This window comes from Salvelinus alpinus, chromosome 39, assembly GCF_045679555.1.
Source record: "Salvelinus alpinus chromosome 39, SLU_Salpinus.1, whole genome shotgun sequence".
Lineage (NCBI taxonomy): Eukaryota > Metazoa > Chordata > Actinopteri > Salmoniformes > Salmonidae > Salvelinus > Salvelinus alpinus.
Window position 1 is genome coordinate 7,421,786 of NC_092124.1, and position 25,260 is coordinate 7,447,045.

Sequence of the window (25,260 nt, forward strand, 5' to 3'; positions counted from 1 at the left end):
TGGTGGTTAACGGCACTGCCAAAGTGGAGAGGAAGTCCAGGAAAATAGCCATAGAGGATGTGGCAGAGCAGTTCCTGGGACTGGAAGACTTCTCAGCGGAGGAGATGCATGGAGTATTGTCACCAGCCATACCAATTATGTTAGCGCAGCTGAAAACTGTTGTCCTGATTTTAAGAAGCAATAAAACTGGCCTTCTTTAGACTAGTTGAGAATCTGGAGCATCAGCATTTGGGGGTTCGATTACAGGCTCAAAATGGCCAGAAACAAATAACTTTTCTGAAACTCGTGTCTATTCTTGTTCTGAGAAATGAAGGCTATTCTGTGTGAGAAATTGCCAAGAAACTGAAGATCTCGTACAACTGTGTACTACTACCTTCACAGAACAGCGCAAACTGGCTCTAACCAGAATAGAAAGAGGAGTGGGAGGCCCCGGTGCACAACTGAGCAAGAGGACAAGTACATTAATGTCTAGTTTGAGAAACAGACACCTCACAAGTCCTCAACTGGCAGCTTCATTAAATAGTACCCGCAAAACACCAGTCTCAACGTCAACAGTGAAGAGGCGACTCCGGGATGCTGGCCTTCTAGGCATAATTCCATGTGTTATTTCATAGTTTTAATGTCTTCACTATTATTCTACAATGTAGAAAATAGTAAAAATAAATAACCCTTGAATGAGTAGGTGTTCTAAAACTTTTGACCGGTAGTGTATATAGATGGGAGGAGTTTCAAAAAATGATATGCCAGATGGTTAAATGCTGCAATTGTGGTGGCGAACATGCGCCCAAATTCTTGAATTGCCCCGTTAGGGTGAAGGAGACAGAGGTGGCAAAAATAGGGCTGTCAGGGAGAAGGGAGTACCATTTTAGAAACAATGGTAGTTCGAGTAGAGACACTAGTGAATGTTCCTCGCCAACAGAGAGATCCTTACATGATAAACGGTGACTTGCAATGGTTATAAACTGCACAGAGCAAACAGAAAGAAAAATCTAAGAAAATAGTAATCATTGAGTGTGGCTCAACGTTTTTTGGGGGACTTACAGCAGAGACATTACAAGTAATCCTGTCGATGAATGTTCCGCTCTCACAGGCCCCTGAGCCTGTGTAGGAATGTGATTTGGACTGTGATTGAAGCAGTGGGATAGGTTTTTGATTTATTTCACTTTTTGTATGATGTCGTCACCCTCCGTCCCATTTGGTGGATGCCAGATACAGCGAGACGCTCAGAGATATAGAATCAGTCAGGATGTTTCGTATGCAGAGGATGTAAGACAGATTGGTGTGACTACAGTGCGGAATGTTGGAGCTTCCATGGCTGCTCCTGTACTACAGTAAGTGGACCTTATGTTGGGGTTGGTGTTTCTGATGGTTCTGGCATGGTTTCGAGACCTGTTCAGAAATCTTGCGCTCATGAATGTGCTCTGTCAAAGGACATTTTGGTAGTGACAAAAGTTAACCTTACCAATGAAAGCTATGACATCAACACGACTCGGGTTGTGGAAAGCAGAAATGCTTGAAGGTTATTGTGGAAAAGCCAAAATAGTTTTGGGGGTTAACAGATACTGTTGAAATGGTTGTAGACATGCTGAATAATCCTACGGGTGGATTGTTTCAGAATGTCATACAGTTTAATGGGTTGGGGCTTGGGAGGGTTAGTAGGGCTTTTTCCCCCCAGTTATTTTTTCTTAGTAGTGCATAATTAGGTAGACCATGATTGATGCACACTCCAGCACAGTAGGTGGCGGCATGCACTTTTAAACCTTTGTTTGCGGACAGCAATGATATCATAGAAGACTAAGACGAACGGAAGTGAACAGTGACCAATAACTATTTCCACGTTAGCGTTTTTATTGTTAATATTTAGATGTGTATTACCACCCTGGAACGCAATATGACTTAACTGCACAGCATCACATACTTAACCCATGTAGTTTTTTATTCGCGTTGGAGACAGGACTTGGTTGATATGTTATCTAGGTAACGCTAGCTAGCTAGCTGCTAACAATGGCCGGTAACTCTAACGGTATGGTATTTCACACTCAAATAGCCTCCATCATGGAGGTGCTAGCGAATGCAGCCGTGGCCGAGATCTGTAAACTCGTAGACGACGATTATGCAGTGTTTCGTTTGGAAATAACTCAAAGCCAGAAAGAAAACAGGGCATTGCGGAAGAAAGTACTGGAATTGAAGGTGGCACGGGAACGCGCAGAGAGGACAACACGAGAGCGCGTCCTCGCCAGTCGTGTCAAGATCGTCGACCGATACAGAGGAATGGCAAGAGGTGCATTTTGCAGAAAGCTGCATTCATATATACGGCAGTGCCTTTCGCCCCCTTGCCCTATGCAAATGTATTCCGATGTGTTACCCTGAATTTGGTATTGGTCAGTTTTTGGATTGTACGCAATAATTCCCCAAATTACTTTGCTATCTTGTGCAAATACACAATATCATATTCTAACCACATTCTTGATTTACTGCATTTCCTATTATTTCCTCAATGAAAACAATATAATGAATGGAACATTATACATTAATCAATAAATAGTATATCAATAAGTTATGAGAAGTGTTACCTTATCCTTGCCATTGGTGTATAATATAGCATTGACAGTAGCTGACGCCAGGGTTTCCCAAACTCAGTCCTTGGGGTGCACGTTTTAGTTTTTGACCTAATACTACACAGCTTATTCAAATTGTCAAAGCTTGATGATTAGTTGATTATTTGAATCAGCTGTGTAGTGTTAGGGCAAAACCCAAAATGTGCACCCCTTGGGGTCCTTAGGATGGAGTTTGGGAAACCCAGAGTTAACCTCACCACCTCTTTTCCCCCCAATCACTCTCTCAGGTGAAGGACATCTCACTGGAGGCCACAGGAGCTTTGTGAAGCCAGCTGGACACAATTCATGGAGAGTTGACCAACTAATCACTATTGATGAGGGGAGCGGAACCTCAACCCAGCAAGTTATTGTGATAGAGGTTAGTGTAATAGTGTTACATAAAAATGTGTTACTTTATAAATTAAATGTGTCTTTTTATTTCAGAAAGGCTGCCCTTAGCTATTCACTTGCTTACATGTACATCCTAATTTATCTGCCATAGGGGAGCTTGTGAGACTTCATTACAACATTTATCAAATTCTACTCATGTACCGGTAATAACCTCTTCTCTTCTTGTGTCAGTCTGCAGATGGAGAGGCTGCTGGTCATGAGGTCAAGCAGGAGAAGTCTGAAGGAGAGGAGGACCCATGGCACAGCAGAGACATCCAGACTGGAGTAGCTGGAGCACCCCCTGTAGCCACAGAGGACCCCACCACCGCCCCAGCACAGCCCAGGACCCGATGCAGCATCATGGAGGTCAGTGGAACCCCGAACGCCGTACTCAAGTCAGAGACAGACACCAAGTCTTTAACTGTAAACACAGGATCTGACCACAGGTCAGACCCAGAGAGACTGGGGCTGAGGAGACTGGGCTGTCCTCCTGCTCCCGGCTCAGAGTATTTACCGATATTTCAACAAATCCAGAAGATGGTTCATTCCCGTGGAGATGGTAATGCGTTAGACACTGAAGTTGATGATCCGTCTGGTTCTTACGCTACAGAGATGGACCCTGGCAACATATCCTTGGGTTTAGAGACACAGACTGATCTGTCTAGAGGGGACTGGAACCAGTACAGTAGTAGTGTATACTCTGAAAGTTGCCTAGATAAGAAAGGAGAGGTTATAGTTGTAGATGAGGTGACTGTGAAAGTGGAGAGGGATGTTCCTCCCACATGGAATGCAGATAGTCACCAAGGAGACGGACACTCACAGGGCAGAGACTTCTTAGATTATAGGGAAAGCTTAGAGACAAATCCAAATGTCACGACTCACTCCCCTTTACACGCGCTCAGGGATTGCGACCTAGTGTCCACATCGATGGGGCATTCCGATTCACACCTTTTCGATCAGGTATTGAACTCAAACGACTGGGCTAGAGCCCAGGCTCAGGAAGGGGGAGCAACATCAGGCAATAGTAAAGAGAAACGGTTCCTCTGCATGTTCTGTAACAAAGGCTTCAGCTGCCTCCAGAAGGTGGAGATCCACCAGAGGGTCCACACAGGGGAGAAACCTTACAGCTGTAACCAGTGTGAGAAGAGGTTCTCCCGCCAGGACCACCTGAAAAGGCACCAGATGGTCCACACAGGGGAGAAACCCTACAGCTGTACCCAGTGTCACATGCGCTTCGCCCAGGCTGGTCACCTGAAGATGCACTTGAAGGTCCACACGGGAGAAAGGCATTTTGCTTGTACGCACTGCGGGAAGAGGTTCTCAGAGAGGAGCTACCTCAGGATACACCAGCAGAAAAAACATTCCACTCTATAAAATAGAAAGTAACCATTCCACTTGATCGCTTCTGGCGTTTCGATCAAACCCTGCATTTAAGACAAAAATACATTTTCATCAGAAATTTGGGATAATGAGAGTAACACATTTCAGTGTTGAATATTCCTGGGTAGGATATTGCATCCAGACGTGTGAGATATATAAAAGTCTGTTTCATATTATTTGTGCTGTGTAGGCTATATGGTGGTCACAAATTTTCCCAAGACACTTAATGAAAAAATGTATTCCGTTCATCAAGTTCATACTGACTTTTAGTTGAGACACGTGTATGTGTGGTTTTCATATGGTGTATTCAGCTCTTGTTTGTTTAATAAACACAAAATGGGACTTTTCATTCCAAGACTTTCATTGAGACTCTTTAGACCCACACATTAAAAAGCACCTACTGTACAAGTCAAAATACTTTAGCCCGGTTTGTCTGACTTTTGATTTATCATTTCTGACTTGTTTTTACCCACAGCATCATTTATGTCCACCGTGATGGGTTTAACAACAATTTAAGAAATTCTGTATCTACGGTATAGGACTCAAAGGGTGGAGGTCAGTGACCTGGCAGTGATTGTGGACATGATCTTGGACTACAGGAAAAGGAGGGCTGAGCACGCCCTGTGGCGGATGAATCAGAATTAGTTGGGTAACATAGATGTCTTAAGATGTCTTATCTGCATAATATGCTTATGTGGTATACTTGTTATTAGAATGTTTCCCTTCGGACTCTGGTGTTGGCAGTTGCACTTCTTCCCTCAGCTGGGGCTCAGTCACCTGGGGCCCAGAGAGGGGAGAGGTCAGGCTTGTCTTTCACATGTCCCTGGTGCTATGCAGAATATCAGAAGGGGAAGAGGACAGGAGGGAACATTGTCTTCATATGTGAATGTGTCTACCTATTCTAAACCATGTGAAGGGATGGCGTGATTAGTGGGGAACCAATTACTTGTCTCCACAATGTCTGTGCGCCAGTCACTCCCTCCTTTGGCATTGGAGGGAGTGTCTGGAGTTGACAATTGATTTATGCCATTGGTCGAGTTGGTGTTTTTGTGCTAGGAGTAACAGGAACAAGATAGGAACCTCGTCTTAGGGACCAAACTGAACGATAATTTATAGCGAATGCCATCTGGCTACGGGACACTCCTTTCTCATTTATGAAGTCTCACCTTGTGACCCATTCTATGTATCTGTTGTTCGTCATGTAGGTTGAAAGGGGTGTATCTTGGCTATAAAAGACCTTTGTACTTTTGTCTCGCCACTCACAACGGATTATTAGAAATGGTGAATCATTGACAAGTCATTGCTATTGCAAAGCTCTCATTATTAAAGATTTAGTTTAAGTATAACTCTGACTTGTGTGATAAGTTTGTCTCTCCTCATTTGATAGTAAAGAAATGAACCACCACAGCCCCCATTCTCATCGACGGGGCTGTAGTGGAGCAGGTTGAGAGCTTCAAGTTCCTTGGTGTCCACATCACCAACAAACTATCATGGTCCAAACATACCAAGACAGTCGTGAAGAGGGCACGACAAAGCCTATTCCCCCTCAAGAGACTGAAAAGATTTGGCATGGCTCCTCGGATCCTCAAAAATGTCTACAGCTGCACCATCGAGAGCATCCTAACTGGTTGCATCACCACCTGGTATGGCAACTGCTCAGCCTCTGACCGCAAGGCTCTACAGAGAGGATTGCGTACAGCCCAGTACATCAATGGGGCCAAGCTTCCTGCCATGAAGGACCCCTATACCAGGCGGTGTCAGAGGAAGGCCCTAAAAATGGTCAAAGACTGTTCTCTCTGCTGCCGCACAGCAAGCAGTACCGGAGTGCCAAGTCTAGGTCCAAAAGGCTTCTTAACAGTTTCTACCACCAAGCCATAAGCCTGCTGAACAGCTAATCAAATGGATACCCAGACTATTTGCATTGACCCCCCCCCCCCCCCAACACACACTTTTTTTTACGCTGCTGCTACTCGCTGTTTATTATTTATGCATAGTCACTTCGCCCCTACCTACATATTACCTCAACTAACCTGTACCCCCGCACGTTGACTCGGTACCGGTACATAGCCTCGTTATTTTGTTGCTCTTTTATTTTATTTAGAAAATATTTAGCTTAACTGTATTGTTGGTTAAGGGCTTGTAAGTAAGCATGAAATACAATTTGATTTGAAACAAGGTGGGGATGGGAAACACTGTTTTACATTATAGTCCTTTGGCAGACACTCTTATCCAGAGCGATTTACAGTAGTGAGTGCATACATTTTCATACCTTTTTCGTACTGGTCCCGCGTGGGAATCAACTGAGCCACACGGGACGCCATGTTGAAAGTGTGTTATCTCTGTACACGTGTGTACGTACCTGAGGGATTTAATGTCTGTGTAATCTGTATCAGCTATCTCTTCCAGGAGGAGGAGGGTCCAGAGGTGCTGCTGGTGAAGGAGGAGGGAGGTGAGGAGGGTCTGGGGGACCATGGTCATGGGGGACAACCAGACTACACCTCCTGAACCCACAGAGGAACCAGCTGAGCAGCACAGGACCACACACAGTCTCACTGAGGTGAGCCCACTGTGAACTACTGTCTGTATGGTAGTAGGTCTGGGTAGGAGTGCTGATCTAGGATCAGTTTAGCCTTTTAGATCATAATGAATGAGACTTTTGTGAGGGCATTTTGAAGTTAAACCTTAATAATGCTTGTGTACTGAAATATATGTCTTTAAGCCCAGGCATTGGGCTTGAGATTGTCAAAGAAACAAACTCATATAAGATAGAAAAGTGTGCGCGCATTAATAAGAGGCCTGTTCTAACTGTTGTGTGTGTGTAGCATGACCCCATGATACCTGGGCGCTCAGCCAAGAGCTGACAGAAACTAACTGGTTCCTCTTAGCTTAACTGGAGACAGAGCAAAGTGTTATCTTCTGCACACAAGTCATAGAGCTATTGTTCTGTTTGGAGCCTGTTTCTGGGCGAGAGATTCATGTTTTATGTGTGTGACCAGGTCGACCGTACATCATCTGGGCCGACAGTCAAAGGCGCTTGCTTGCCCAACTTGGGGGAATTGTTGAGCTACTCTTAGATGGAATATGTCTGGAGTGACTTCCTGTCATTCTGGCCGGTATTGTCCTCACTCAGTTGCGACAGACTGAGGCAACCTTTTCACCCAGTTGTCTCCCCTCACACACATACACATACATAGGGTCACGTGTTCTGCAGATGCTTGCATGGGGTAGCTTGACTATATAAATGCTCCTGTATTCTTTGTACAGGAGGCTCTCACTCCATCTCACCTGCGTGGGTGGTGCGACCAGCCTCCTCATTATAATACGTTTTAATAAAAGTAATACCTTAATTGATTTTGCCTCTCCTCATTATTAGTTACAGGTAGAATTTCCACCACACTATGTAGACCGGTGGGGACCTGATCCTCAATCAGAACTTCTACCCTGAGACTCTTTGTGGATACGGGCCCTGTTCTTGATGAATTTTGTCTTTAAGTGTGGGACCATGCCTTTCAATTACCAAACCATTAAAGATTGTCAAGTAGTCACATCAACTAACACGTTTGCATAGTACTCATAGCAATCCCTCATTACCCAATCAGAAGATGCTCCATAGCAGGGTGTTCATATCAGATTTTTTGATCCAACATCCTCTCACTCTGTATCTCTTACAGTCAGTAGACATGGAGGATGGGAAGATTGATCTGCTGCTGGTCAAAGAGGAGACAGTAGAAGACGGACCAGAAAGCATTGATCTGCTGAGTGGACTAAAGATGGGGGAGCAAGGTAAGGAAGAAATACATATAGCCTACATACAGTAATAGATCTTCAATGGGAATAGTGATGGATCTGGCTTTTATTTTCTCTTCATTCATAAAATTAAATCAATACAACTTATGTTTACATACTAAAACACACACAATTTATGAACTTGACCAGGTAATTGACTCAAATTCCATTGGGCCCGTGGGACGACATCACTGAGCAAGCCAGGACCAAAGGCAACATAGTGGATGGGACAGAGTCCTCAACTGTTAACCACAGCTAGAAACAGACAGTCGAACACAAAACGACAACCGAACTTAGTCTCCATGACAACAGGGTGAAGCACAGATGTGGTCTGTGGGGACGGTATACGGCGGGAGAGAACAGATTTGGCTAGAGATGTTTCGTCCTGCTCCTATAATTGTGAATCAGAGAGACTGATGGCACCTCAGGTTAAACCCCCTAACAGGTGCTGCCTTCAGGCTGCCTTCTATAGGATCTATCAACTGGAACATGGACCCTGTGACAACACAGGGTCTACGTCCTCACACTCTCCTAATGTTAAACCAGACCTCAGATAATGCCTCAAGACTAAATGGCTACACAAGCCCATTGACAAATGACAGTAGTAGAGATGTAACCAGTAAAGTTGGCAGCGCCAAAGAGAAGCGCTTCCTGTGTTTGTTCTGTGGGAAAGCCTTCAGTTTCCCCAAACAGGCTGAGATCCACCAGAGGGTCCACACAGGGGAGAAACCGTTCAGCTGCCCCCAGGGTTAAGAAAAGGTTCTCCCACCAGCACCAGATGCACCTGAAGGTCCATAAGTAAGAAAGGTTGTTTGCCTGTATGCACAGCATGTAATGACATGTAATATAGTACTAATTAGTTTGTAGTTAATTCTGTTGGTTTTGGATGTAGTGAAATGAGGAAAGAAAGAGTATGATGAGGCAGAGTACCTTAACACAGCGCGCCTCCAACCCGGAAGCCAGCCGCACCAATGTGTCGGAGGAAACACTGTGCACCTGGCCCCCTTGCGGGCACTGCGCCCGGCCCGCCACAGGAGTCGCTGGAGCGCGATGAGACAAGGATATCCCTACCGGCCAAACCCTCCCTAACCCGGACGACGCTAGGCCGGTCGCGGCCGGCTGCGACAGAGCCTGGGCGCGAACCCAGAGATGCAGTGCCCTAGACCACTGCGCCACCCGGGAGGCCCAGAACGACAGATTCTTACCTTGTCAGCTCGGGGATTCGATCTAGCAACCTTTCGGTTACTGGCCCAACGCTCTAACCACTAGGCTACCTGCCGCCCCAAATACACCCGGTCGCTACAAAGATACAGGCGTCCTTCCTAACTCAGTTGCCAGAGAGGAAGAAAACCGCTCAGGGATTTCCCCATGAGGCCAATGGTGACTTTAAAACAGTTACAGAGGTTAATGGCTGTGATAGAAAAGTGACGATGGATCAGCAACAGCACCATTGTAGTTACTCCACAATACTAACTTAATTTACAGAGTGAAAAGAAGGAAGCCTGTACAGATTAAAAAAATTCCAAAACATCTATCCTGTTTGCAACAAGGCACTAAAGTAATACTGCAAAGAATCTGGCAAAGCAATTAACTTTTTGTCCCGAATACAAATTATGTTTGGGGCAAATCCAATACAACACATAAATGAGTACCACTCTCCATATTTTCAAGCATAGTGGTGGCTGCATCATGTTATGGGTATGCTTGTGTATGGGGAGTTTTTCAGGATAAAAGAGAAACGGAATGGAGTTAAGCACAGGCACAATGTGTATTATTGTTATGAATCTCCCATGGTTGTAGAAAACATTGCCACCCAATAATTGACTTTGGCTGTATTTATACGGATGTATGTCACCGCGTCACTGTGTTTATTCTACAGTCCTTGACCTCAAGCTGTTTGCAGTAAATGGCCTATAAGTTACCTTCAGGTGATGACTGAGGTGAAATATTAAACTTGAACTAAATTGAACCTGTAGTTGATATTCCAAACTGTCTGGTCTTTACAAACGGGTTCAGAGTGTACAACATGTTGACTTCTGGGTCATGTCATTTGATTTCAATCACTTTTTGACCACACTCCTTTTGATTCGAACTAAACTTTCAATACATATTTGCCCATGGTAGAAGTGGTCAGAAAGTAACATTTTGGACCCGAGTGCCAGAACATTCAGGAGAGGGAGGTGCTCAAAATTGACCCATTTGGCATACCTCATCATACCATGAGATTAATGTCTTCATCACTGGGAAAGATAAACAGTTGAATTGAATATAATTTTAAAGCTTGCATACAGGATTGTCAAACTATTGGACAATTTCCTGAAAAAAAAGTTAATAAAAAAACATTTATTTTACCTTTAATGTCAATTATCTGAAAACAAATAAAACAAATATATTTTGCATATGTTGCAGTTTTTGACCATATTTGACATAATCTGAGATGTTTGTGTTGTGCCCGTCATCGGTTGAGACACAGCATGCTCTTGAATACAGGGTGGGTGTCATGTTTTGGCTGATTAATGTACTAAAATGGGAATAACATTGACATTTCTACTTTCAAATGGTACCACAAAGATGGTTGGAGGTCCACATATCAGAGAATGTTGACTTGAATGAGATATCAGTTAAATTAACACTGTCAATCTTCCATATGAAACCTATTGATATCATAGGAATATAGATAATAGAATAGACATTCCCATTTAAGTTGTTAATCAACAGTGGGTGGACCGGCAGCCATCTTTGTAAATAGTAATTGGAAGTTAAAATATCAATTTCAATATCAATGGTGTACCAGCTAAATTGCAGTGGTCTGAAGGGTAGGCCCATTCTATGAATTATATTTATATGATTGAAATAACACCCACCCTGTATTCAAGAGTATGCTGTGTCTCAACCGATGGTGAGCACAACACATACACCTCAGAGGATGTAAATTAGGGTCTAAACTACAACATATGCGAAAATAAATGAAACAAATCTGAGTTTATGCGGTTTTTACAGTACTTTAGATTTTTTTATAAAAAAACATTTATTTCAAGAAATTCTAAATATTTTGACAACCCTGTTTTTAAGCTTTTAAATTATATCAAACTCAACAATAATCTTTTCCAGTGATGAAGACATGGATGTCTCATGGTATGGTGGGGTATGCAAAAAGGGGCAGTTCTATCTCACGAATGTTTTGGCATTCAGGTCCAAGAATGTCACTTTCTGACCACTTCTACCATGGGCAAATATGTATGTAAAGTTTCATTCAAATCAAAAGGGGTGTGGTCAAAAAGTGATTAAAATCAAATGGAATGCCCTTTCTGTTTAGGAGGGTACTTAACCACAAACCCCTCATTAACTTGTCATTTGAAACAATGTGGCCAATCAGCTTAAATCCAATAGTTTTTTTCATATTGAACATACATATTAAACTGTACACAACCAGCGCAATATGTATGTCCAATATGAAAAAACGATTGGATTTAAGCTGATTGGCCACACTTTAAAAGCCACAAAATGAGCAGAAACGCTCCACTGGGTGTAAACTCCGTAGATTTGGAAACAAGAAGCGCTACTTAGTAGAACAGACCCTTTTACTGCAACACAACGTACAGGCAATTCTGCAATAAATGATAGGAGTACACACACAAAAAAATTGTTGAGCATTTAGACTTGAAAAAACAAATAAATCACATAATATCTCATAGAAATACTTTTAATTATTCTTTGTATGATAACTAGTATAAAATATTGATAATTGTGCACATTTCCCATCATTTTCAACCCAATTATTAATTCCTTACAAAAAACATTGCAGTTTCGTAACTGCAGTTTTGGACCCAGTAATTTTTATTTTTTATTTATTTCACCTTTATTTAACCAGGTAGGCAAATTGAGAACACGTTCTCATTTACAATTGCGACCTGGCCAAGATAAAGCAAAGCAGTTCGACACATACAACAACACATAGTTACACATGGAGTAAAACAAACATACAGTCAATAATACAGTGAAAAATAAGTCTATATACAATGTGAGCAAGTGAGGTGAGATAAGGGAGGTGAAGGCAAACAAAATATATAAAATATATAAATAAATAAAAATATAAAAAAGGCCATGGTGGCGAAGTAAATACAATATAGCAAGTAAAAAAAAAACACTGGAATGGTTGGTTTGCAGTGGAAGAAAGTGTAAAGTAGAGATAGAAATAATGGGGTGCAAAGGAGCAAAATAAATAAATAAATACAGTAGGTAAAGAGGTAGTTGTTTGGGCTAAATTATAGATGGGCTATGTACAGGTGCAGTAATCTATGAGCTGCTCTGACAGCTGGTGCTTAAAGCTAGTGAGGGAGATAAGTGTTTCCAGTTTCAGAGATTTTTGTAGTTCGTTCCAGTCATTGGCAGCAGAGAACTGGAAGGAGAGGCGGCCAAAGGAAGAATTGGTTTTGGGGGTGACCAGAGAGATATACCTGCTGGAGCGCGTGCTACAGGTAGGTGCTGCTATGGTGACCAGCGAGCTGAGATAAGGGGGGACTTTACCTAGCAGGGTCTTGTAGATGACCTAAGCCAGTGGGTTTGGCGACGAGTATGAAGCGAGGGCCAGCCAACGAGAGTGTACAGGTCGCAGTGGTGGGTAGTATATGGGGCTTTGGTGACAAAACGGATGGCACTGTGATAGACTGCATCCAATTTATTGAGTAGGGTTTTGGAGGCTATTTTGTAAATGACATCACCGAAGTCGAGGATTGGTAGGATGGTCAGTTTTACAAGGGTATGTTTGGCAGCATGAGTGAAGGATGCTTTGTTGCGGAATAGGAAGCCAATTCTAGATTTAACTTTGGATTGGAGATGTTTGATGTGAGTCTGGAAGGAGAGTTTACAGTCTAACCAGACACCTAGGTATTTGTAGTTGTCCACATATTCTAAGTCAGAGGCGTCCAGAGTAGTGATGTTGGACAGGCGGGCAGGTGCAGGCAGCGATCGGTTGAAGAGCATGCATTTAGTTTTACTTGTATTTAAGAGCAATTGGAGGCCACGGAAGGAGAGCTGTACGGCATTGAAGCTCGCCTGGAGGGTTGTTAACACAGTGTCAAAAGAAGGGCCAGAAGTATACAGAATAGTGTCGTCTGCGTAGAGGTGGATCAGAGAATCACCAGCAGCAAGAGCGACATCATTGATGTATACAGAGAAGAGAGTCGGTCCAAGAATTGAACCCTGTGGCACCCCCATAGAGACTGCCAAAGGCCCGGACAACAGACCCTCCGATTTGACACACTGAACTCGATCAGAGAAGTAGTTGGTGAACCAGGCGAGGCAATCATTAGAGAAACCAAGGCTGTCGAGTCTGCCGATGAGGATGTGGTGATTGACAGAGTCAAAAGCCTTGGCCAGGTCAATGAATACGGCTGCACAGTACTGTTTCCTATCGATGGCGGTTAAGATATCGTTTATGACCTTGAGCGTGGCTGAGGTGCACCCATGACCAGCTCTGAAACCAGATTGCATAGCGGAGAAGGTATGGTGGGATTCAAAATGGTCGGTAATCTGTTTGTTGACTTGGCTTTCGAAGACCTTAGAAAGGCAAGGTAGGATAGATATAGGTCTGTAGCTGTTAGGGTCAAGAGTGTCCCCCCCTTTGAAGAGGGGGATAACCGCAGCTGCTTTCAGCATTTGCAGCATAATTGCAGTTTGCTGTGGTTGAACTGCAGTTTTGCTGCACTGTAACTGTAGTTACATTGCAAAATTACTTAATTAAAACATTTTGGATGCATTATAGGCCTATAGTGTATTGCATTGGGACCAATGGAGTGGGTGGAGTAGAACGTGTTGCTGGCATATAGACCTCAGCCCTCCATGAAATAACGTCATATATAGACTTTAGTGAGTAATCACAAGCCCACTTTTACTTTGGGCACCTAGAAGTTGTCTCTATAAGCCAATATGTTATTGAAGGCCTATAGTGTATTGCATTGGGACCAACGGTGTGGGTGGAGTTGAAAGTGTTGCTGGACATACAGTATAGACCTCAGTCCCCCATGAAATAACACCATACAGCTTCTACAGACACTAGTGAGTAATCCCAACCCCACTTTTACTTCAGCACCTAGAATAGTTCTCTCTAAAAGCCAATATATATATAATGTATAGTGCATTGCATTGGGGGGATTTACTTGACCTTGGAACATGTTTAAAACCCCAATGTAATGAAAATATCACTTACGTTTCACAATATCAATTACGTTTCACATATCATGAATTAGTACAGGTTATTGAAACTGTTCTACTATTACATGGGAAACTTTTAATTTGAAATATTTAGAAAATCCGTGACCCGGAAGTACTTTTTATGTGTCGTGACAAGGCGCTGGTGTAAACAGTGACCAATAACGATTTCACCGTTAGAGTTTTACTATAGACGTTTATTTATTAACACTCTGGAACTCAAAATATGAATAATTTAGCAGTATAACATAATATACATACCCCATGTAGTGAGTAATTCGCGTTTGAAACGGGACTTGCTTGATAGATGTTATCTAGGTAACGCTAGCTACCTAGCTGCGTAGCTAACAATGGCTAACTGTATGGTTTTTCACACTCAAATAGCCTCCATCATGGAGGTGCTGGCGAATGCAGCTGTAGCAGATATCTGTAAAGTAGTAGACGACGACTATGCAGTGTTCCGTTTGGAAATAACTCAAAGCCAGAAAGAAAACAGGGCATTGCGGAGGAAACTACAGCTACTGGAACTGAAGGTGTCACGCGAGCGCGTCCTTGCCAGTCGTCCCAGAAGTATCAAGATCCTCGACCGATACAGAGGAATGGCAAGAGGTACATTTTGCAGAATGCCGAGGCCTGTCGCCCGGTTCCGCTCTACGCATGTGTGACTTTAGATTTGTTAACCACATACTATATATGGTTAACCAGAATTGGGTGTTGGATAGTATGTAATAATTCCCCAGATTACTTAACTAGATATCTTGCGCAAAAACACAATATCATAACCTAACCAGATTCTTGATTTACTACATTTCATGTTATTTACTCATTGAAAACAATGTGATGCATGGAACATAATACATCAATCAATAAATAGTATATCAAGAAGTTATGAGAAGTGTTACCTTACATCCTTGTCAATTCTAGACAGTATCAATAGTGTACAATATAGTGTTGAACATTGACAGTACCGAACCACCGCTTTTCCACCAATCACTCTCTCAGGTGAAGGACATCTCACTGGAGGCCACAGGAGCTTTGTGAAGCCAGCGGGACACAATACATGGAGAGATGACCAACCAATCACTGTTGATGAGGGGAATGGAACCTCAACCCAGCACGTTATTGTGATAGAGGTTAGTGGAATAGTGTTGCATTAAAAACAATGAGTTACTTTGTAAATCAAATGTGTCCCGTTTATTTCAGAAAGGCTCCTCTCAGCTATTCACTGTCTTACATGTACATCCTTATTTATCTGCCAATGGGGAGTTTGTGAGACTTCCCTATGACATTGTTATCCAATTCTTACATGCTGACTACACCGGCCCCACGTGTGCGGCATCTCGCGCATGTTGATTTTGTCTATCCACACCAGACACGATCAGGACATGCAGGTTGAAATATCAAAGTGAACTCTGAACCAACTATATTCATTTGGGGACAGGTCGTTACACTGTGAGGGAAATGTTATGTTTATGTATCAAATCAATGCTACTTTCTAATAACTAATTGGAAAGGTTCATGCAGGTGACTGACTGATCGTGTATGGAGGAATCCTCACTATCACTGTTCCTCAACTTGGCAATACGCCCAGAATATTGCTATGGGAACAACCAAGGTATCTCAGTTTCAAGATCTCAACTTGGAGAGAGAGAAAGCCTCGTGAGGTATTGGTCCGTCAGATGTGCTAGCCACTGGTAGTGATGAATTAATTATGTTAAATCATGCAAATATAACTTGTCTGTGTATAGCCGTATATAAGACAACTGCTGGGACCGCCCCAACAGAGCTTCTGATAGACCTGTATGGGTCTGTTGTAACCTCTCCAGCTTGCTGATAAGAGAGTTATTCATTTTAAGATTGACTTCAGGTGTCCTTGGTGTTGAATTTCCACCACAACACATATGAAACATTCATGGACATTTAGCTAACTAGCTTGCTGTTGCTAGCTAATTTGTCCTGGGATATAAATATATATCTATATATTTGTAGAATATCGACCCATTTTGAGTCACAGAAAACGATGTGTTCTCTACTCTAACTGTGAATCCACAGATACAAGGGGAAACCTAGTTGGTTTCTAGTAATCTCTCCTTGTTCAGTCTTCTTCTGTGGATTTTACAGTTGAAGTCGGAAGTTTACATACACCTTAGCCAAATACATTTGAACTCAGTTTTTCACAATTCCTGACATTTAATCCTAGTAAAAAATCCCCTGTTTTAGGTCAGTTAGGATCACCACTTTATTTTAAGAATGTGAAATGTCAGAATAATAGTAGAGTGATTTATTTCAGCTTTTATTTCTTTCATCACATTCCCAGTGGGTCATAAGTTTACATACACTCAATTTGTCTTTGGTAGCATTGGCTTTAGATTTTTTAACTTGGGTCAAACATTTCGGGTAGCCTTCCACAAGCTTCCCACAATAAGTTGGGTGAATTTTGGCCCATTCCTCCTGACAGAGCTGGTGTAACTGAATCAGGTTTGTAGGCCTCTTTGCTCACACACGCTTTTTCAGTTCTGCCCACACATTTTCTATGGGATTGAGGTCTTTATGATGGCCACTCCAATACCTTGAGTTTGTTGTTCTTAAGTTAAGCCTTTTTGCCACAACTTTGGAAGTATGCTTGGGGTCATGTCCATTTGGAAGACCCAATTGCGACCAAGCTTTAACTTCCTGACTGATGTCTTGAGATGTTACTTCAATATATCCACATCATTTTTTCCCCTCATGATGCCATCTATTTTGTGAAGTGCACCAGTCCCTCCTGCAGCAAAGCACCCCCACATCATGATGCTGCCACCCCCGTGCTTCACGGTTGGGATGGTGTTCTTTGGCTTGCAAGCCTCCCCCTTTTTCCTCCAAACATAACAATGGTCATTATGGCCAAACAGTTTTCTGTAGTTTTCCACGCTGTTTAAAGGCACAGTCAACTTAGTGTATGTATACTTCCGACCCACTGGAATTGTGATACAGTGAATTAATCTGTCTGTAAACAATTGTTGGAAAAATGACTTGTGTCATGCACAAAATAGATGTCCTAACCGACTTGCCAAAACTATAGTTTGTTAACAAGAAATTTGTGGAGTGGTTGAAAAGCGAGTTTTAATGACTCCAACCTAAGTGTATGTAAACTTCCGATTTCAACTGTATGTCTATTATGTATGTACTAGGCACATGATCTGAGCCAAATGGGAGTCTAGGTATGTACCACTATCCGATTAGGGGGGTCAATGTAGCCTATGTTGTTTTGTGTCCCCACTTTGGTTCTGAAATTACAATCACCCACTAATTAACTTGTCATGTTTGCAGAGGAAGTGTTGGAGCTCGTAATGTATCAATATTGATTGTTAAAAAATTATCTATGACATCGCCAATGAATAGAAGCACAACTTTGGATTTCACCCCCATCTCAAAAGCAAATGGTTTCGACCGTTTGGAAGTTTTTAGTGAGCTTCTTTTCTCCTCCCGTTTTGACCATGCAGTGCGCCAGATTGCTGTCCTCGTTCTGAAATGATGAACTTTACCCTGTATATCTAAAAATTACCATATACACTGATTGTTTGAAGCAAACCTACGAAAACGTATTGCTGATGGTGAACCTGAACAATCGAAACTCAAATCTATTGTAAGCCCCAGTTCAGCAGCTTAACTAGGCTACTGATTTTTCCTGGGGTTGTTCGGCATGCAAGCTGACTTGTAGACCAATGACTGTCGACACGGGTACATTCTTAGTTTGACACTGAATAGAGGACGCATTAGTTGTGACAAAAGATGAGGTAAGGTATAAATAAAGTAACATGTTAGTGAATCAGCGCTTCGTAATGTTTGAATGGACTTTCTGACCGAAGCGTGCTACATTTGGATCAGTTTGGGATACGCGGACCAATGCAGTTGTATCTGTAACATTTCAATTGGGACCGATGCGTTTTGGTTAAATAGTTACATCCCTTCCAATTCTACTCATGAATAATAACCTCCTCTCTTCTTGTCAGTCTGCAGATGTAGAGGCTGCAGATCCTGGAGGATCATCTCTGGTCAAGCAGGAGAGGACTGAAGGAGAGGAGGACCCACAGCACAGCAGAGACATCCAGACTGGAGCAGCGGCTGTAGTGGCGCACCCTGTAGCCACAGAGGACCTTGCCACCGCCCCCCAGCCCAGGACCCAATGCAGCATCACGGAGGTCAGTGGAACGCCGAACGCCGTCCTCAAGTCAGAGACAGACACCGAGACTTTAACTGTAACACAAAGGCATTTACACACAGGATCTGACCACAGATCAGACCCAGAGAGACTGGGGCCACTGGGATGTCCTCCTGCTTCCGGCTCAGAGTATATACTTTACGGTAACCGAAGCCTGAGGACGGTTCATTCCCATCCGGACTCAGGTGACGCGTTACAGACTGGCAATGATCCGTCTTGTTATTACACTACAGAGATGGACCCTGGCAACATATCCTTGGGTTTAGAGACACAGACTGATCAGTCTAGAGGGGACTGGAATCGGTACAGTAGTAGTGTATACTCTGAAGGGTGCCTAGATAAGAAAGGGGAGGGTTTGGTCATAGATGAAGTGACTGTAAAAGTGGAAGGCGACGTTCCTCCCACATGGAATGCAGATAGTCACCTAGGAGATGGACACTCACAGGGCAGAGGTTTCTTAGATTACAGGGAAAGCTTAGAGACAAATCCAAATGTCGTGACCCACTCCCCTTTACACTCGCTCAGGGATCCCGACCCAGTGTCCACATCGATGGGGCCTTCCAATTCACACGGCCGCGTCCTTTTTGATCAGGTATTGAACTCAAACGACAGGGCTATATCAGGCAATAGTAAAGAGAAACAATTCCTCTGCATGTTCTGTAACAAAGGCTTCAGCTGCCCCCAGACTGTGGAGATCCACCAGAGGACCCACACAAGGGTGAAACCCTTTAGTTGTACCCAGTGTCACATGCGCTTCACACAGGCTGGTGACCTGAAAAGGCACCACAGGGTCCACACAGGGGAGAAACCCTACAGCTGCCCCCAGTGTCATATCCGCTTCACCCAGGCTAGCAGCCTGAAGAGGCACCTGAAGGTCCACACGGGAGAAAGGCCGTTCGCCTGTACACACTGCGGGAAGAGGTTCTCAGAGAGGAGCTACCTCCGGATACACCAGCAGAAAAACCATTCTACTAAATAAAAACCATTCCTATTCATAGCTTATTAAGTTTAGATCAAGCCCTGCATTAAAGACAAAGATGAATTGTCAGCAGAAAATATACACAGATGAATTTGGAATACCGAGAGTAACAGATTTCAGTGTTGAATATTCCTGGGTAGAATATTGCATCCAGACATTGTGTGATATATAAGGCATATATATATAAGCCTAAAAGGTCTGTTATATATTGTGTTTGTACTGTGTAGGTTATATGATGTTCGCAAATGCCTATTTCATTACTTCCATTCAACTACAACATTTTTTCCCCCGACTCCTTTAATTAGAAAATGTAGGCAGTTTATCAACTTCATGCAGATTTTTTGTTGAGACGTGTATGTGTGGTTTTCATATGGTGTATTTAAAACTTGTTTATATTTAGTAAACATAAAATGGGACTTTTCATTCTGACTTTCATTGAGACTCTCTTTAGTATACATCACATCTGATCTCACCCTATTCTGCATACACCCAACAGTGCATTATAACCAATTTACACCTAAATATACCTACACGTACCCATAGTCTATTATACTGACAAACACCCTGTCGTCTATTACGCTAACAAACACCCTGTCGTCTATTACGCTAACAAACACCCTGTAGTCTATTACACAGTAACAAACACCCTGTAGTCTATTACACTAACAAACACCCTATAGCAGGGCTGCCCAACCCTCTTCCTGGAGATCTACTGTCCTGTAGGTTCATTCCAACCCTAATTTAACATATCTGATTCAGCTAGTTAAAGTCTTGTTGAGCAACTAATAAGTAGAATCAGGCCCTGCCCTATAGTCTATTACACTAACAAACACCCTATAGTCTATTACACTAGCAAACACCCTATATAGACTATTACACTAACAAACACCATACATAGTCTATTACACTAGTATATAGTCTATTACACTAACAAACACCATGTATAGTCTATTACACTAACAAACACCATATATAGTCTATTACACTAACAAACACCATGTAGTCTATTACATTAACAAACACCCTGTATAGTCTATTACACTAACAAACACCCTATATAGTCTATTACACTAACAAACACCCTATACAGTCTATTACACTAACAAACACCCTGTAGTCTATTACGCTAACAAACACCCTATATAGTCTGTTACACTAACACCCTATAGTCTATTACGCTAACAAACACCCTATATAGTTTATTACGCTAAGAAACACCCTGTAGTGTATTACACTAACAAACACCCTGTAGTGTATTACGCTAACAAACGCCCTATATAATCTGTTACACTAACAAACACCCTATATAATATGTTACACTAACAAACACCCTATATAATATGTTACACTAACAAACACCCTATAGTCTATTACACTAACAAACACCCTATATAATATGTTACACTAACAAACACCCTATATAATATGTTACACTAACAAACACCCTATATAATATGTTACACTAACACACACCCTATAGTCTATTATGCTAACAAACACCCTATATAGTCTGTTACACTAACACCCTATAGTCTATTACACTAACAAACACCCTATATAGTCTATTACACTAACAAACACCCTATATAGTCTATTACACTAACAAACACCCTATATAGTCTATTACACTAACAAACACCCTGTAGTCTATTACACTAACAAACACCCTATATAATATGTTACACTAACAAACACCCTATACAGTCTATTACGCTAACAAACACCCTATATAGTCTATTACACTAACAAACACCCTGTAGTCTATTACACTAACAAACACCCTATATAGTCTGTTACACTAACACCCTATAGTCTATTACACTAACAAACACCCTATACAGTCTATTACGCTAACAAACACCCTATATAGTCTATTACACTAACAAACACCCTATATAGTCTATTACACTAACAAACACCCTATATAGTCTATTACACTAACAAACACCCTATATAGTCTATTACACTAACAAACACCCTGTAGTCTATTACACTAACAAACACCCTATATTGTCTATTACGCTAACAAACACCCTGTAGTCTATTACACTAACAAACACCCTGTAGTATATTACACTAACAAACACCCTGTAGTCTATTACACTAACAAACACCCTATATAGTCTATTACATTAACAAACACCCTGTAGTCTATTACATTAACAAACACCTACTGATGATGAATTTTGACTTATCATAGCTGACTTATTTTTACCCACATCATCATATTTATCTCCACCATGATGGGTTTAAAAATAATGAAGTAATTCTGTAACTACAGTACAGGACTCAAACGTAGTGGTGATGGATAAACACTCCGGGCCATACTTGCAAAAATTAGAAAAGGTTAAGTTTAAGCGACCACCTGATTAGGTTAGTAGGTTAGCAAAGGGCTAAATTTGCAAGCTTATGTAATGGAAACAGCTGACATGTAGCCTTTGCTCACGTGCCACTATGTCAACGATATTAATTGGCTAATGCTTAAACTTAACCTTGAACTTAAACCTTTTCTAATGTTTGTAAGTATGGCCTCCACATGCTGAAAGTGTGTTTATTATACGTGTGTGCGACTGTGTGTGTGTACGTACCTGATGGAGTGTATGTCAGTGTAATCTGTATCACCCCTGTCTCTTCCAGGGGGATGAGGGTCCAGAGGTGCTGCTGGTGAAGGAGGAGGGTCTGGGGAACCCTGAGGGGACCATGGTCATGGAGGACAACCAGACTACACCTCCTCCTGAACCCACAGAGGAACCAGCTGAGCAGCACAGGACCACACACAGTCTCACTGAGGTGAGCCCACTGTAAACTACTGTCTAAATGGTATTAGGTCAGGGTCTGTATCCACAAAGCCTCTCGGAGTAGGAGTGCTGATCTAGGATCAGTTTAGCCTTTTAGATCATAATAATAACACTGTGGGGACCAGGGCCCGTAGTTATCTAACTGCCCGAAAATTCTCAGTTATGCAAATTTGGTCCTACTTTTACGCATAGGAGTAAGAGCAGGTTATCAACATTCCTATCTCAAGGTGTATTTAAGAGAGCTCAAGAGGTATCCTAACCAGTTAGGAGTTGCCAGAAGATGGCTGGATTGAGATGATGGCAAGCACACACATTTAGGGATTTATTTTTATTTTTTACAAACATATGGTAATGACAATTTAATCAAAAGATACCGGTTAGATAGGGATGGTATACTTTGCGACTGACCTTGTCCATGATGCTATTTCTCCATCTACGGGATGATCATGTGCTCTCTCGGCAGAGATCAAAGCAATCGCCACTTTACCCTTCTTGGCAACAGGAAAAATGCAACGGTGTAACAGCGATGATTTGGTTTCATCACAGACTACTATCAGCAGAGCAAGATCCGTCAAACCCAGATGGCATTTACAGCGCCTCAAATCATGCAAAGGTTTATTGATTTTCCCCACCACTCAACGCCAGATTATTCAAAAACAAGCTTTCATCCAAATCGCTGGTTTTCCGGGAGTTGTTGGCGTCATTAATTGTACCCACATCAAAACCATTGCCCCACACGGTTGAGGACACATTAAATCAATCGAAAGCGTTTCCTACGTGGTTTTTTTTATGCAGACAATATGATTCTTGATGTTGTAGCCAACTGGCCTGGGTCTACACATGACTCCAGAATGCTCAGTTAGAGTGGCCTCAACATGCTGTTTGAGCACAATGTTGTTCCCCCTGAAGGGGGCTGGTAATTCCTTTTCCTATGACCTCTTTCCCCGCGCTCAGCTCAATTATAACAGGTGAGGCAATAGGCCAAACATTTGATTTACTTGGCTACAGTGGACTATCTCAGCATAATTGAAATATTAATCCATATGTAAACATTGTTTTATCTGAAGGGCTTACAATATCACAAGGAGCATGGTAGAAAGAGGAATCGGCCAGGGGAAGAGGTGATTTCATGTTCTCCGTGGAGAGGTGCGTCACAGCCCAAGCAAGGATGGTCTGCCGCATAAGAATGACTTCTGGCATATTGCACGACATCCGAACTACGGCTGATCCCTCTACCTCCTGACGATGGAAAATCGTGGCCCAGTGCCATAGGTAGACAGCGAAAGCTTTTCCGCCAGCACTTTACCAACCTTCACTTTAGGTAGGCTCGCATAGCAATCTCCACACTTCGTTTTGGCACTTTGTCAGCCCAGGAGAATGGTCTCGCAGAACCAAATATCTAGCTACGTAACATTAAGCTATTGGAATGGGAGAGCATCATACAGATATGCCATAGTGGGCTAACATTTAGAAAAAGGTGAACAAATACACACCATATTATTTCTTAAGCTTTTTTTTTATTGTAAGAGTTATATTCCTCCTGCAAATGCAAAACTTGTACTTCCGGGGAGCCGTTGGTGGATGTCCTGCAGCAACAGCGAAGTGGAGGTCCCCTCAGACGATGGCGCTAGAGATGCACTGCAATAAGAATTGTTTTCAGTTTAGCTTACTTGTCCAATAACATTTTATTTGTTCATCAAAATATGTGAATAAAAGTGTTTGAAATGCAACAGTAAGCTTAAATCCTACTTATTGTGCTGCTCGGTGACCCTCAACAGCGCAACGTCTAAGTCCTCTCCAATGCCCGAGATGGACACATTTGAGCCCTGCAGGTAGTTAAACACATTCAGCTATGGCACTGAGGGGGTTTACGTGGAGGGCCACCTCCTGAATGCAGAGAATACCCATTAGACATCAAAATAGTCTACTTTACAGTGTGCATAACATAGTAACTGAATTGAGGCCTACCTGTTTTTCCCGTTAACCTTCAGAAGTTGGCAATCTCCAACCTACATTTTGATAGGAATGTGTACCAGCGTTGTTCACATTCGTCAGGAGTTTTTATGGAAAACTGAAGTATCCTGTTTATTGTTTCGAGATGGCTTTTGATAATGATTTTGTATTTCTCAACTTGTTCTGCAAGTAAAATACTTTCCTCATCCCGCCAGTTTGGTTTTATTTTTAAATTGCATGATCGTATGTCGCACAATGTCATGTGTTTAAAAAGGCTAGAAAACTTCAAATGGATTGGTAGTTCTATGTAAAGAGGGTAATGTGAGACAGCTGTTAATAATGTTCTAATCAAATTTACTGGGTGAGTTAGATTCGCCTCTTTCTCTCACCATAGTGCCAACATTTCGTGTGCCTGGGAGTATTATTTAACCTAAGTAGGTCTAATAGCCAATGTTACAATTGGCCGACTGTCACAGGTGCTCCCTCTCCGGCCTCGAGGTCACCAGGCTGAACAACGCACAACCATGAAACAGAAACAATGGCGCCTGGGGAAGGAACCAAAGGGAGTGACATACATAGGGAAGGTAATCAGAGAAGTGATGGAGTCCAGGTGAGTCTGACGCGCAACGATGGTGACAGGCGTGCGCCATAACGAGCAGCCTGGTGACCTCGAGGTCATGGTTGTGCGTGTATTGATTCAAATCACTGACTCCCTGAACTTGCTTCCCGACTCAATAATGATTACATTTGAATATAACAATAAAAACAAGATATCTAATAGCCTACAAAACTAACAATGTTGCTAGCCCTGTAATTGGTTTGATATTAATGTTGCTTAAATGTATCAGTCTTGTTTTTGGAAATGTGGAATCCACTCAGTGTGCCCTTTTTCTACCCCCCCCCAAAACGCCAGGGGAACATTCACATTCACTTAACGGCTTTTCTCGTGTCGTAAAAACGTGCTGA

General features: G+C 42.4%; 1 protein-coding gene across 5 annotated transcripts; it reads left to right on the plus strand.

Moving 5' to 3' along the window:
* Positions 1-1,764: 1,764 nt before the first annotated feature.
* On the plus strand, positions 1,765-24,505 carry LOC139566725 (uncharacterized). Of its 5 annotated transcripts, XR_011673136.1 has the most exons (6): positions 1,783-2,281; positions 2,846-2,976; positions 3,180-3,353; positions 6,774-6,924; positions 8,039-8,150; positions 8,304-10,439. XR_011673136.1 is itself a non-coding variant. In XM_071388000.1 (5 exons), exons 1-5 carry the CDS (start codon positions 2,005-2,007, stop codon positions 23,523-23,525), a joined length of 867 nt encoding a protein of 288 aa, XP_071244101.1. In that variant the 5' UTR covers positions 1,783-2,004; the 3' UTR covers positions 23,526-24,505. The 5 variants fall into 5 exon arrangements, 4 of the variants coding, with proteins under 4 accessions (XP_071244098.1, XP_071244101.1, XP_071244097.1 ...); XM_071388000.1 differs by lacking the exons at positions 2,846-2,976; positions 3,180-3,353; positions 6,774-6,924; positions 8,039-8,150; positions 8,304-10,439 and adding exons at positions 15,366-15,496; positions 18,356-18,544; positions 22,181-22,333; positions 23,409-24,505; XM_071387997.1 differs by lacking the exons at positions 6,774-6,924; positions 8,039-8,150; positions 8,304-10,439 and having other exon boundaries at positions 1,765-2,281; positions 3,180-4,716.
* The last annotated feature ends 755 nt before the right edge of the window (positions 24,506-25,260 follow it).

Excerpts from the sequence above, each read along its gene's own strand:
- LOC139566725 (XM_071387996.1), top strand. The coding sequence starts at position 2,005 with ATGGCCGGTAACTCTAACGGTATGGTATTTCACACTCAAATAGCCTCC. Across the intron at positions 2,282-15,365 it reads ATACAGAGGAATGGCAAGAG|GTGAAGGACATCTCACTGGA; the intron begins GTGCATTTTGCA and ends TCACTCTCTCAG. Across the intron at positions 15,497-18,355 it reads AGCACGTTATTGTGATAGAG|TCTGCAGATGTAGAGGCTGC; the intron begins GTTAGTGGAATA and ends TCTTCTTGTCAG.